We start from the raw sequence: 12,288 nt of genomic DNA on the forward strand, positions 1-12,288 counted from the left end.
GTGGTTGTTTTTGGGCTCATTTTTCATCCATTTGTTACCAGAAGGAAGTGCGCCGGAGGTAATGCAAAATTCAATCAATTTTTCCTATTATCATTTAAATAAATTTTCAAAATTATCTCATGATAAATCTGGGTTTTATAGTGAAAAGTGTGTTGGAATACAATTCAGAAAATGTTGGAGAAGATGAAATGTTTTATGTTTTGAGTATTTTTTAAAAATAATTTTTATATGTAATATTTTATTTTTAATTATGGTTCATATTTATATAATTATTTTTTTAAAATAAATAAAAATAATTTTTAATGTATAAGGGCAAGTGTTCAAGTCTTTGGGCTTGGATCTGATTTTTAATTTTAAAACAAAATAATGAAGAGAGTGAGGAGCCACACCCACAGATGAAAGGTTGGGTGGGCCACATTTATCCATCAAATTTCCAACTGAATCTCCATCTCAACTCACCACTCCAACCTCTGCACTCTATACGGGACACAACAGAACAGAAAGGCAGAAACAGCACAGAGGAGACGAGGAGTGGGCACATATACTTACATATGTGTTCATGGCTCTTTCGACTCCTCCAATTCTAATCACTCCCAGAAGCCACCACCCGTTCTCCTTTCCAACAGCTCATCACCCATCAAAACAAGCACCCTTCTCCTCCTCTTCCTCCTTCATCTCCAGGTCACTTCAACCCCTCCGCCTCCTCTCTCCTCCTACAACAACCTTCCACTTCAAGTGCTTCTCCAAAGCCCAAAGGCAGTCAGACGACCAAGTTGAGTTTGAGAGGCTCTTCTCTAACCTCAATCAAGCCACCCTCAAGAGGGAACCTGGTATTTCTTTCTTCAATTAAGGTTTTCGGTTTTAATTTTTTTTTTTCATTGCAATGCTGCTGTTATTGATGATGGGTTTCTTTTCGACTGTTACCAGGAAGCCTCAGTAGTGCCATTTTTCTTGTTGCTGGCACCACGGTATGCTTTTCCCTTTTCAGTTTTGCATGCAACAGCATGTGGGTATAGGTAGACTTTGAGAATTCTTCATCTTTAATAGCTCTAGCTCTAAGGAATAATTTTGGAAGAGCAAAAATGATGAGTTTGTGACATAATGATCTGTTTGGTAGTGGGAAATAGAATGCTTTCTGTGTTTGCAAGAATATGGATGATGACATGATTGAAGTTCATTTTTGAAGGGAATTTCTAAAAGTAGGTAATATTTAGGAAACTCCAAAGAGATGTTTTGCAATCAAAAAACAGAAAATAATTCGACATGATGTTTTTCTTCAAGAACATATTTTAGTTATTTTTCCTTATTTTCTGAGGACCATTTTTAAAAAAATAATGAGATAAATACAAAGAATAATTGAAAATAAAGTATCACATATAAAATTTATTTTAAAAAATTGGAAACATAAAAAACAAGTTGAAAAGTCTCCCGGTTCTCAAACAAACTTTTGTACTAAAAAACATCATAGAACTGTTTTTAAAAACTATTATAAAAATCTACTTTCCCATAACAATTTGCAAAAGCCTGTTTTTGAGAGCATTTAACAAACAGGCCATAAGACATTGTTTTTCACATTTTCAAGATGCAAGCAATTTGCCAATTGAAAACAATCTGAACTCAAAGATGTCTATGCTTTTCACTTTTGAAAATGAAAACATTTTATTTAAAAACTGTTTCTGTTTCTGGATCAAGATGCTTTTGTGAAAGAGGATGCAGGAAGAGCTTTTCAACTCCCTTTTTTTTATACCTTATTTTGGATACCTCTGGACCGCTAAACTCTCCTCAGATTATAAACTTAGCTAGATGCTTTTGGATTCGTCTCTAGAAAAGCTTCTAATCACACTCCAAAGTTAAAATAATGTTTGCTTTATAAATAGTTTTTGTGGAATTATTAGTATTGCTATTTCCATCTCTTTATTGTAACAGCCATTTCTTTGTTGAATTCTATAGGTTGGTGCGGGGATTCTTGCAATTCCTGCAGTGACACAAGAATCCGGTTTTCTTGCCTCTGCAGTTACATGCTTTCTTTGTTGGGTATATATGGTAAAATTCTGAGACTACAATCAAAATTAGTGAGCCTCATTATTTCATGGTAGCCTGGATCTTTCTACTCCTTAAATTTTGCTTCTCTCATTGTGTGGGAGATAGCCTTGTAAGTGACTCAATTTTGCTTGAGCATCCTAAATTGTGCAGGTTGTTACTGGGCTGCTCATTGCTGAAGTAAATGTGAACACTATGTGCGAACTGGGTTCTGGCGGTGTATCATTGGTAGTTTCTTTTTCCTGTTGCTGAGGGCTTGAAATTAGTGTATGGATTGTTAAATATAAGATATTTTGTCACTTTATATGAGATACCCACATGGTCCAATGAACACATGGATTTAATCTAGGGTTAATTATTAGAATTTAATTTACCCTTTTGTATCTATGTTAGGAGCCATAGAACATGATCCTATCTCACGAGATAGATACCCTTTCCTCTCTCTCACTCTGTCTCCCTTTTCAATTTGTTGATGGTTCAATACATTGTGTGAGATTGACAATTTAAAATTGTTTATCCCAAGAAACTTGTATTATACGTTACCCACCTAATGTTTCCTGATTACACTTTCAAGAAATACCAAATTTACTCACCAAGTTGTTTAAGTGATTGAGCACTCCTTACATGAAGGTTTCTGCCTGACATAACCAGGATGCACTGGTTTTCCTTAGTACAAGAGTTAGAAAATGTGGGTGTTGAGCATGACATAAAGAGCAAGTGTGCTAACCGGTGCCCATTTGAGCAAAAAACATATCCATGTACACCTTCATTCATGCTATTGCTTCTTTAATCCTGTATTTTTGGGAGAAGGTTAAACTTTAATTGCTATGACGATGTATTTTATACTTCTATTGTTAGTTGCTTGTGAAAATTAGAAAATTGATTGTATTCTATTAATGAACATTGTCAATTGTCCAGGCCTTTTAAAATGGAGGGTTGTTCACTTGAAATCCTATCATAGCTGATATAAATTACTTGCGCCATGGCTGATTTCAGGTGTCAATGGCTATGAGAACTCTTGGGCCAGTTGGAGTTCAAATTGCTTGGTGAGTGGATATTTGGTTGCAGATTTATTGGACTAAACATGCACACTGATGGAACAGTTTTGGCAGTGAAACTAGTTTTTTGTGATTCAACGATTTTATATCAGTGGTTTTCATTTATATGCCAACATTATTTTATGTGAGCATCTTTCGCCTTCTATTGAATTTAAATTTAATGCAAGTGCTTGTTGGTTGAAAATGTACTCCCCTACTATGATGGTAGAGCCTCCAAACATAGTAAAGATCGGATGCAACAACTTTTAATTGATCAACGCTTGATGTAGTGCATCTATTGGGTCTTTCAATGAAGTTAACAAACCAAAGAGATGATGGAGCCAACAATCCTAAATGATCTTGGTTAGCTTGATATTTCTTCCTTTTCTGATAACACAACTTCATCAATGAATAGGGCCTGATGGTGGTGATTAGTGCTTACAAGCTTGGCCAAAAACTATCAAGGGACTTTGACCTAGAACCCAGGAACCAAAACATCTGACTACTACAATCAGCTTCAAGATATTTGGTTGACACATTGGGTGTTAAGTTTATATCTTTCCAGGTTAGCTGAGTGCTCTTTATGATGGAAGTTCCGAATTATAGTGGTTCATTGCTCCACTGCTTGTATAGCTCTTTATGGTCATGGTTCCTTCATGAATTTGGTTCAAGATGTGATGCCCCTAGATGTTGGTAGTCTGTTTCACTCATACTTTGTAATAAAAGTTCTAAATTATTGAAGAAGCACTGGTTTATGAGCAATGCAAGAATAAATGTTCTTTAGTCTGAGTATTCCTCTGCACAAGAGGTTCCTTTCCTTTTTATTGCTCCTTTTTTTCTTCTGCAGACAACTAAATTCACTTAGAATTTATTGAGCAAACTGTTCTTTTTCATTCAAATATTGGCATTTGGATCCATTATGGCTTGCATGCTCTAAATCTATATTGTTTTGTCATCTAAGAACAACCCATTTCTTCTTGCTGCAGCTGGTCATACCTTTTCATACATTATGCCCTTCTTGTTGCCTATGTGGCTCGTTCCTCAGATATTTTGACAAATTTCCTTGGCATTCCAATGTATGTATCATAATTCCAGTCTTTCTATTAGAACTTTGAGAGAATAAATTTTGTACTTCTTGATGCAGTTATCATATTCTGTTCCTGAAAATATTGTGGTGAGATATAATTATACCATACCCTTCCTAGTTGCCAGTGTGGTTTATTTTTCATATTTTTTTTTTTATCAATCTATCTTTTTCTTCATGGCAGCTGGATTGTATTTTAAAGTAATGTAAAGAAATGGCATGATATATTTGTTTGGGCAGCTGACTTTGGTTACAGTTGAACCTATTAGAAACTTTAAATAGTTCAAGTCTGAACACCATCAGTGGTCCATAAATGTCATCTATTTGTTACCATTATAAACGTCATTTGGTTGAAGTGTTTTTTCCATAATCCTTGGAGTCGTTTCTTGAGATTATTTTTTTTAAATATAACTTCTAATTTATGCCAATTAACTACTATTTAAACAAATAGATATATAATCGGCTTATGCAAAAATAAAATGCTAATAAAGTATTTTTGTTTAATCAAAGTGAGATATAATATAGAGTGCATGATATACATTGTGGGCCAAATCCTATAAGCTTAAGACTTTAGGAAAATTGGTTGTCTAACATGGTATTAGAGCCTCATTTGGCAGGAAGTCATGTGTTCAAACCTCACTGAATGTTTATCTCCTTAATTTATTAAACCCTAAGGAGGCTACTTTATTTCCCCCATTTACCAAGCCCATGTGTAAGCTCAAAGGAGGATTACACATGAGGGAGGGTGTTAGAGTGCATAATAATACATATGGTCCATATCCTACAAGATTAAGCTTTAAGGAAAATCAGTTGTATAGAAGTCCACAACAAACAAAAAAAGAATGAAAGGAAGTGTTACATACTTATCAATACCTCTAGATTTTGATCTAAAATCATCAATGTACCAAAGATTATAGTGTCTTTTCTTAATGGCAGGATGAATAGATTCAAATCATGTAAGTGTATCCCATTAGCAATATATTTGTGGCTTATTCTTGCCATATGTGATCATGTAAGGCTGTTTTTCAGTGTGCTTTGATTCTACGTGCCTAAATGTTGAGTCAATTTTGTTCCTTATTGACTAGGAATTGCATGAAAAGGAACTTCTATGCATAATACAATAGATTTCATATGTTTGTTAGGTGTTGATGGCAGCATTATGATTGCAGATGGGAAAGTGCCACCTTGTTCTCATTGGTTTTTGGAGGCATATGCTATTTTGGAAGGTTAGGGCTGCTTTTCTATTTCCCTCCAGTTTGTTTGGTCCTTTTAGGGGTGGGGGATGCTCTATTTTTGGTTTTTCTTTCTTTTTACATCGTAAACCACTCCATGCAGGTTAAACAAATTAGCCTCATTCTAGATATCATTGACTAATTAATCCACAGATGATCTTTTCGCGGAAGTTAAGATAGGAAGATAGTCTATTCTCGGGTACGTGTGTGGAATTGCGTGCTTGCCTCTGTGTGGATAATTAATCAAAGTTTCTATTATATGGCATAAGGGGGGGGGGGGGGGGACTTATTCTTCACTTCACTATCCAGCAGTTATACAGAGGAAATTTCACAATGCAATAACAGATTTAGATTTGCTGATCCTTCCAAATGTACATAGAGATGACGATTTTTTGTATAACCTATTTGGTTCTTTTTACTCAACTTTGAACTTCTAATGTTTTCTACCCCAAACTTACTTTTGCAGCCAGAGGTTTATTGGTGCCATTAATGGCGTTTTGGTATTTGGGATCATCATTTCTTTTTCCGCTCTTGTGGTAATTCTCATGAACTCTATGATTTTAAGTGTTAATTTCTTGGATAGTAATTAGAAACAACCTTCACTTATGAATAATATTCTGCATTGAGTAATAGCTTTTGATTGATAAGAAATGATCATTCCCTTTGACGATGCTCTTTTATCCTCTGATGGAGTGCAATCAATGGAATAATATACAAATTTGTAAACTTGGTAAGTGTGCCCAGTTCACTGCACCACCACCCCCAAGTTTTTACCATGCACCCTGGGAATACTTGCTCTGATACTAGATGATAATAACATTTTCTGAACAATGGGAATGGAAAATAAATCAGATAATAATAATTTTAGAACATTAAAAATTGAAAACAAGATGAATAAGATGATGTTCTGCTTCCCTTTACATAAGACTCTACCTTTATCATAGATTTTTACCATGAGGAAGTTTATGTTCAGGCAAGCCAGTATCCTTAAGAAACAAAATTGTCATTCTCTCCTTTTATACCATCCTATAATCATTTCTACCCACAATTTTGTTCTTTCATATGGAAGAGTGGATCGTATATTGCACCCTGCAACATTGGGACATTGGTTCCTGTCACATAGGATGCTGCAATCGAGGAGAGCAGCTGTCCCTCATATGTGACAACCATGGAACAATTGGGCATGTTTCAAATGTAATCTGTTACCTCAAATCTCCTAGAATGTTGTTTAGGATCCTTCAAAGATCTGAGAAAGTTCTTGGGGAACTTTTAGAACTTCCAGAATATCGGCTGGATGTTTTACCTATCCCATTGAAATGAACACCTGATTCCTTCTTCCAGGTAGGGGGGTGCCCAAAAATAGATATGATTATAAAACTTATCAGGCTGTATGTATGATTTCTTGGAGTAAAGTATAATAAGGTGAATTGGCACATGGAGTCCTTTGGAAATCTTCTCTATCTCTAAGCTACCGAGGAACAATGAAGATTAGATTTTTTGGAGTTCGATTCCTGAGATTTTCTTTAATGCATATTACAGTAAAGAGGGATTAACTTCTTATTCTTAGGCAGCCACAAGTGGAGACCTGCAGTGGGATGCTCTTCTGAAAGCCAACTTTGAAGCCGTTCCTCTAAGCATACCCATAATAGCACTTTCATTTGTGTACCAGGTAACACCACCAACCTTCACCTATATGATGTTGAAGGGGTAGTAACATTTAAAGCCTGATTTGTAACAGAATGTAGTACCTGTTCTTTGTACAAATCTTGAAGGAAACCTCTCAAAAGTAAGGTGACAAATCTTATCATTACACTTTGTTTAATACTTGGTATATACTCTATAGTGTAGTAACTTCTTGCCATCAACTTTTTTATGATAATTCTAACATTTGAAATGATCAAATCCTTCTAATTGTTCCCCAGCATGTGAATGGTATAAAGATGATGGATTAAAACATTTCTCTTGCTGGAAATGCATATATAGAATGAATGTTAGAAGGCTTTTCTATTAATTTTAAGAGTTCTTGTGACTGTTTTTTCCTTGTTTCTTTAATAGCTACTTTTTGTAATAATGGATTTCTATGTCATTATTTCTGTTGTTCAAACCTTAAGGAAACTGTTTTTTGGATTGGTAGGATGGATTTCATTCTGTCATCACATCTTATCCAGAGCCATGACTTCCTTTATTTTTGAGATGGCAGATTCTGAATTTGGAGAAAGTCATTGGTTATTTTGCTGCAGAAGACTACATAAGAGGAAAGATAATTACAAGTAAACTAAAAGAGGAAAGATGATAAGAAGATTCAAATTCAATCCACATCTATTCTTTAAAATAATGAACATGAAGAGTGATGAGTTTGATGATGTTATAAACAAAAGCAATCAAGATATATCAGAAAAAATTGTTGTGTTTTGCATCATTAAAATGTGGTAACTGAACCCAAAGAATAATTGAATCTTGAAAATCCTTGCAATCAGAAGCCATAGAATGATGAAATCAATTGAGATTCACCTCTATGGTTTGTTATTGAAGAAATCAAGGCTGTAAATTGGTCTGAATCTCATGTTTGCTTAGAATCACACCAAACTCTGAAAAGGGCAGATGCTGAAATGAATTGCTCAACCTCCAATTGGGGCAAATTTAACAGTGAGAAGCCTGAGGAAGATGGTTATGATGATGGGTATCCCTTTAGGTGACAAGTGCTGATGGCTCTGCCTCACCTCACCATCCATAAACTAACATCAGCAGTTGCTGCATTTCCTGCTCCTCCAAAAAGAAAGGAACCTGCTCTGGTTTTGCATGGCTCTACCACCAAGTTGCCCATGTCATTAAACCCAGAAAAAGCAAAGAAGGAAAAGTGGTGCTGTAAACAGTAGAAGAGTTATCAATGTCCCCTTCTAATATTTATGTTCAATCAAGTGAAACTTATAAATATTTTCCTAATAGTGTCTAGGAAAAGAGGTGCCCATTTTCTGACAGTTCATTATAGTTTGTGTTCTGGGTGTGAGCATGTCCTCAGCCAATGACTTTGGAAATTCCTAATCCTCTTATTAGAGTTTCAAGTGTACACAACGTTGAATCTGAAGGGACTGGCATATAACTTACAATTATTTAGAATATTCCAACTTTTATATGTGGAGTCAGTTGAAAAAATTCCTTATAAGGTGAAGGAAAGTTTCGTTATGATGATGGATGGATAAAGAAACCTAATAATTAAGCTCGGTGTGTGAAAAACGGGAGGCTGAAAACTGTATTTTGCCATCCTTGTTGCTTTTCCACAAGCTGCCAGAGATAGGCAGTACTATTATGTTCTTGCAAACTGTAAAGAGGTTTGGGGAAATGTTGACCTATTGTATTTGCCTAGAAAGAATATAGATGAGTGTGAACAGGATAATTGGTTCTTTGCTATATATTTTTGGAAGCTTGGGGTATATTGTGGAAGAGAGTGACCATCTTCATGTATCCTGTTATTCAATGGTTTTTCTTGCATCTGCTAAGAACTTTAAGGAGATGATTGAGCAGGATTGCTATCTTTCAAGTTTTTCCATGGTTACGGACAGGCATGGGCATCAGAGTCTTAGGAAGGATCCAGTTCTATTCTTAATCAACACTTATGCTTAACATTCAGAGTGAGGGAACCTATAGAAACACTATACGTAATGGTCACTCTATCTGATAAAGTTGCACAAGACAGCAGAACATGAGTAAAAGTAATAGAAGTGGATATATGTTCTTGGGGTGGTCATGGTAAACCAGCAAGCTGTGAACACTGTAATTGCCCTAAGCGTATAGGGAGGCTGGTGGTGAGCTGCATCTAGAACTTAGACATCCACCATTTGCATTGTGATGGAATAAACCACTTAGAAATAAACCAACATTTCATCAAAGAGAAATTTAAGTATGGCCGTTTTGTGCCATTTCTATAGAGACCTAGAATCAAATTGCAGATGTTATTAAATTATTACCAAACGTTTAGCTAGGTCTTTCTTTCACAAGTTGCGCAAGTGTAATGTTCATGCACCAATTTGAAGGGAAGTATTGAGAGGATAATGTTTACAGCCTCCTCTGCCCTCTTTCCTCTCCCTTCTCATGATTTTCTTTTCTTTTCTACCTAACAGCTCTAATCACCCTGTATCTCTAGCTCTAATCACCCCTCTCACTTCTGTTTCTTACAATGATGGCCCCACGTGGGCAACATGTGCAACTAAGGGTAATTCAAATGAAGAACATATGCAAGAATTCCTATGACATGATTTGTTTCTCTGGCAGTTTTGTCATCAGTATTTGCACATTGGTCCACTTATGTACCAAATGGTTGTACCTCTATGACTAATAGCATTTTGGCCACCACATAACCTATTGTATGATTGTTTGAAGTGGCCACAGAGATGGAGGTCATGGTTGGGCACAGGTTGCAATCAAAGTCTGAACTGACCTGTATATTTTTGTTTATCTGGAAGCCTGTTACAGTAACCCTTTTATTTCTATGGCTTGTTTTTTTCTATGATTCATGGGATTTATTTCCTTTCATTACCGGTCTGTTTGCTCATGTGGTATGTCACTCTCCAGGTGATATTTATAATATTTTGTGAGGTCTGTTTTGAAATTTTGTACACTTAGATATCATCAACCTGTCGATTTGCAGGACATCAATTGTTCTAGGCACAGCTATCCCCCTTGTTCTGTTTCTTGTTTGGAATGCTGTTATACTAGGAAGCATTACAAATATTGGAACAGGTGCAGATAAGATTATCGATCCAATAGAACAATTGAGATCTAGCAATGGGGTTATTGGAGTAAGTAATGCTTAATGTCTTTTGATCTCAAGTGCAAGTCATTATTTCCTTTTATCAGAAAAGTGCTAAATGACGGATTTTCCCTCTTCTATTACTGTATGTGGCCTTCTACAGCCAATAGTTGAGGTCTTCTCGCTATTTGCAATTGCAACTTCCTATATTGGATTTGTTTTGGGCCTCGCTGACTTCCTTGCTGACTGTGAGTGCCTCTTCCTACATTTATTAAAACTAAAAATAACGTCAATTTCATATTGATGATGTGATTAGTCCTCACTTTTCATGCTGTGCATTACTAATGTATAAATGGCTCATTGAATTACTATAAATTCATTCACTTATGAAGCCCAATTTTGGATATGCTGGTAGCCAAGTAATTGCCTGTAGGCTGTATCACTCAACTTTCTGACTGATAATAGAGGGGTTTGCCATATTCGAGCTAGTAGCCCATGCACAAACTTAGCAACAGATTGGCTTTTGGAATCATCATACTGTCCAGACCATTAATATATGAACTCTATATGGAGACAGCCTCACTTGGACACACGTGCACATGTATATTTGGTTGTGAATATGTCAAGCCCTGAGATTGCACACATGTATATTTGGTATGATGTGTATGCACATTGTGATATTGGAAAGATGTCTTCAGCATTCTAGTCAAGAAGTACATCGTCCTTAAAAAGATGTGATGTATACTTGCACACCAGTGCTTTATAACTTATCAAGAAACAAAGAAATTTGCGACATTATCAGACTTGACTTGATAAGAGATTGCACCATACATGCATTTTTCTGCATGTTTAGAAAAATATAGAAGAGAAGCAAACACATTCACTAGTGTCTAAATTATTGTTAGGCTTGTAAGTGTTGATTTGGTAGAAATACAGTAATAATACACTTATTAACTAATGGCATACCGGCCTCCCTTCTTGCTGTCTGTCTCACTGTTGAGAGCCAAATTGGCTTGTTTCTCTATCTTGGCCTTGACCTTTCTCATTCTCATAAATGTTCCAGTGCTGAAACTCCCAGCTGGTCAGAGCAGTCCTTTGCCATACCTATTAACCTTGGTTCCACCATTGGTATTGTCATTGCTCGATCCAGAGATATTTTTCAAAGCCTTGGATTTTGCTGGAACTTATGGAGGTATGGTGGTATTTTGAAGTTTAAATCTCTATGAATTCAAATCGATCTTTGTGATTGAACAGTGTTTAGGGCTGTTGTAGAGTAGCTCTATAATGGAATGATACAGATGTATCGACTTGTTATTTCTCATTTGAAACCGGATTCTTTTCCACATTCATCTAAACATGGTGAGCTCACATTCTGCCTAAACCGTTGCTTGGTTTCATGGACTGCAGTTCTGGTGCTATTTGGAATTCTTCCAGCTGCGATGTCATGGTCAGATAGATCCTCATCTTCAGAGCAGTCTCCAAGACTTCCATATCTGGTTCCAGGGGGAAAACTCACCCTTTCTCTTATAATTGGGGGTGCAGGATGTGTTATTCTTTCTGAGCTGCTTGAAAACTTTGGCCACCCCTAATCGTCAAGATACACAAGTCCTGTGCTGTTTAGACTCATCAAAAGCCATGAAAACCTTCAACCATGGAGTTGTTGGTCTGCTATTTGTTTATTTGCTTTTTCTGAATCTAAATATCACCCTTATAACCTAATAAATTACCAACTCTTGTATACCATCATTCATGCCAATGCAGCTTATTAGGTGGCACGACACCCTTACATCATGTTTGGAATGTTGGAATAGAGAATTGGAATGGAAGTCGATGTCATGTCCATTCATTAATGTGTTTGGATTATTTTTTAGAAATGGAAATCAAATCTCACCCTTGCTAAGATTTTAATTTTAATTCCTCTCTTCTACATAGCATTGTGATTTACCACCATTCTCATCTACATCCATTCCTATTTTACATATTCCAAAGCTAATTCTTTGAACTTTTCATTAATTAATTAATAATACTTGGAATATGAACATAACAAGTATCGTGAATTTCAAAATGAATCTAATTTAATTTCATCAAAATCCATGCATGGAAAAATAAATTAAAATATTTAACAAAAGAAAACTTAAGGGGGTGTCA

General features: G+C 35.8%; 1 protein-coding gene across 1 annotated transcript; it reads left to right on the forward strand.

The window, feature by feature from the left end:
- Window positions 1-387: 387 nt before the first annotated feature.
- On the forward strand, window positions 388-12,054 carry LOC100246140 (uncharacterized). Its single transcript, XM_002267066.5, has 14 exons — window positions 388-830; window positions 928-968; window positions 1,951-2,043; window positions 2,194-2,268; window positions 3,037-3,086; window positions 4,064-4,153; window positions 5,331-5,387; window positions 5,860-5,929; window positions 6,961-7,062; window positions 7,132-7,184; window positions 10,039-10,189; window positions 10,304-10,388; window positions 11,204-11,332; window positions 11,548-12,054. Exons 1-14 carry the CDS (start codon window positions 560-562, stop codon window positions 11,727-11,729), a joined length of 1,449 nt encoding a protein of 482 aa, XP_002267102.2. The 5' UTR covers window positions 388-559; the 3' UTR covers window positions 11,730-12,054.
- Window positions 12,055-12,288: the final 234 nt, after the last annotated feature.

This window comes from Vitis vinifera, chromosome 6 (assembly GCF_030704535.1).
Source record: "Vitis vinifera cultivar Pinot Noir 40024 chromosome 6, ASM3070453v1".
Taxonomy (NCBI): domain Eukaryota; kingdom Viridiplantae; phylum Streptophyta; class Magnoliopsida; order Vitales; family Vitaceae; genus Vitis; species Vitis vinifera.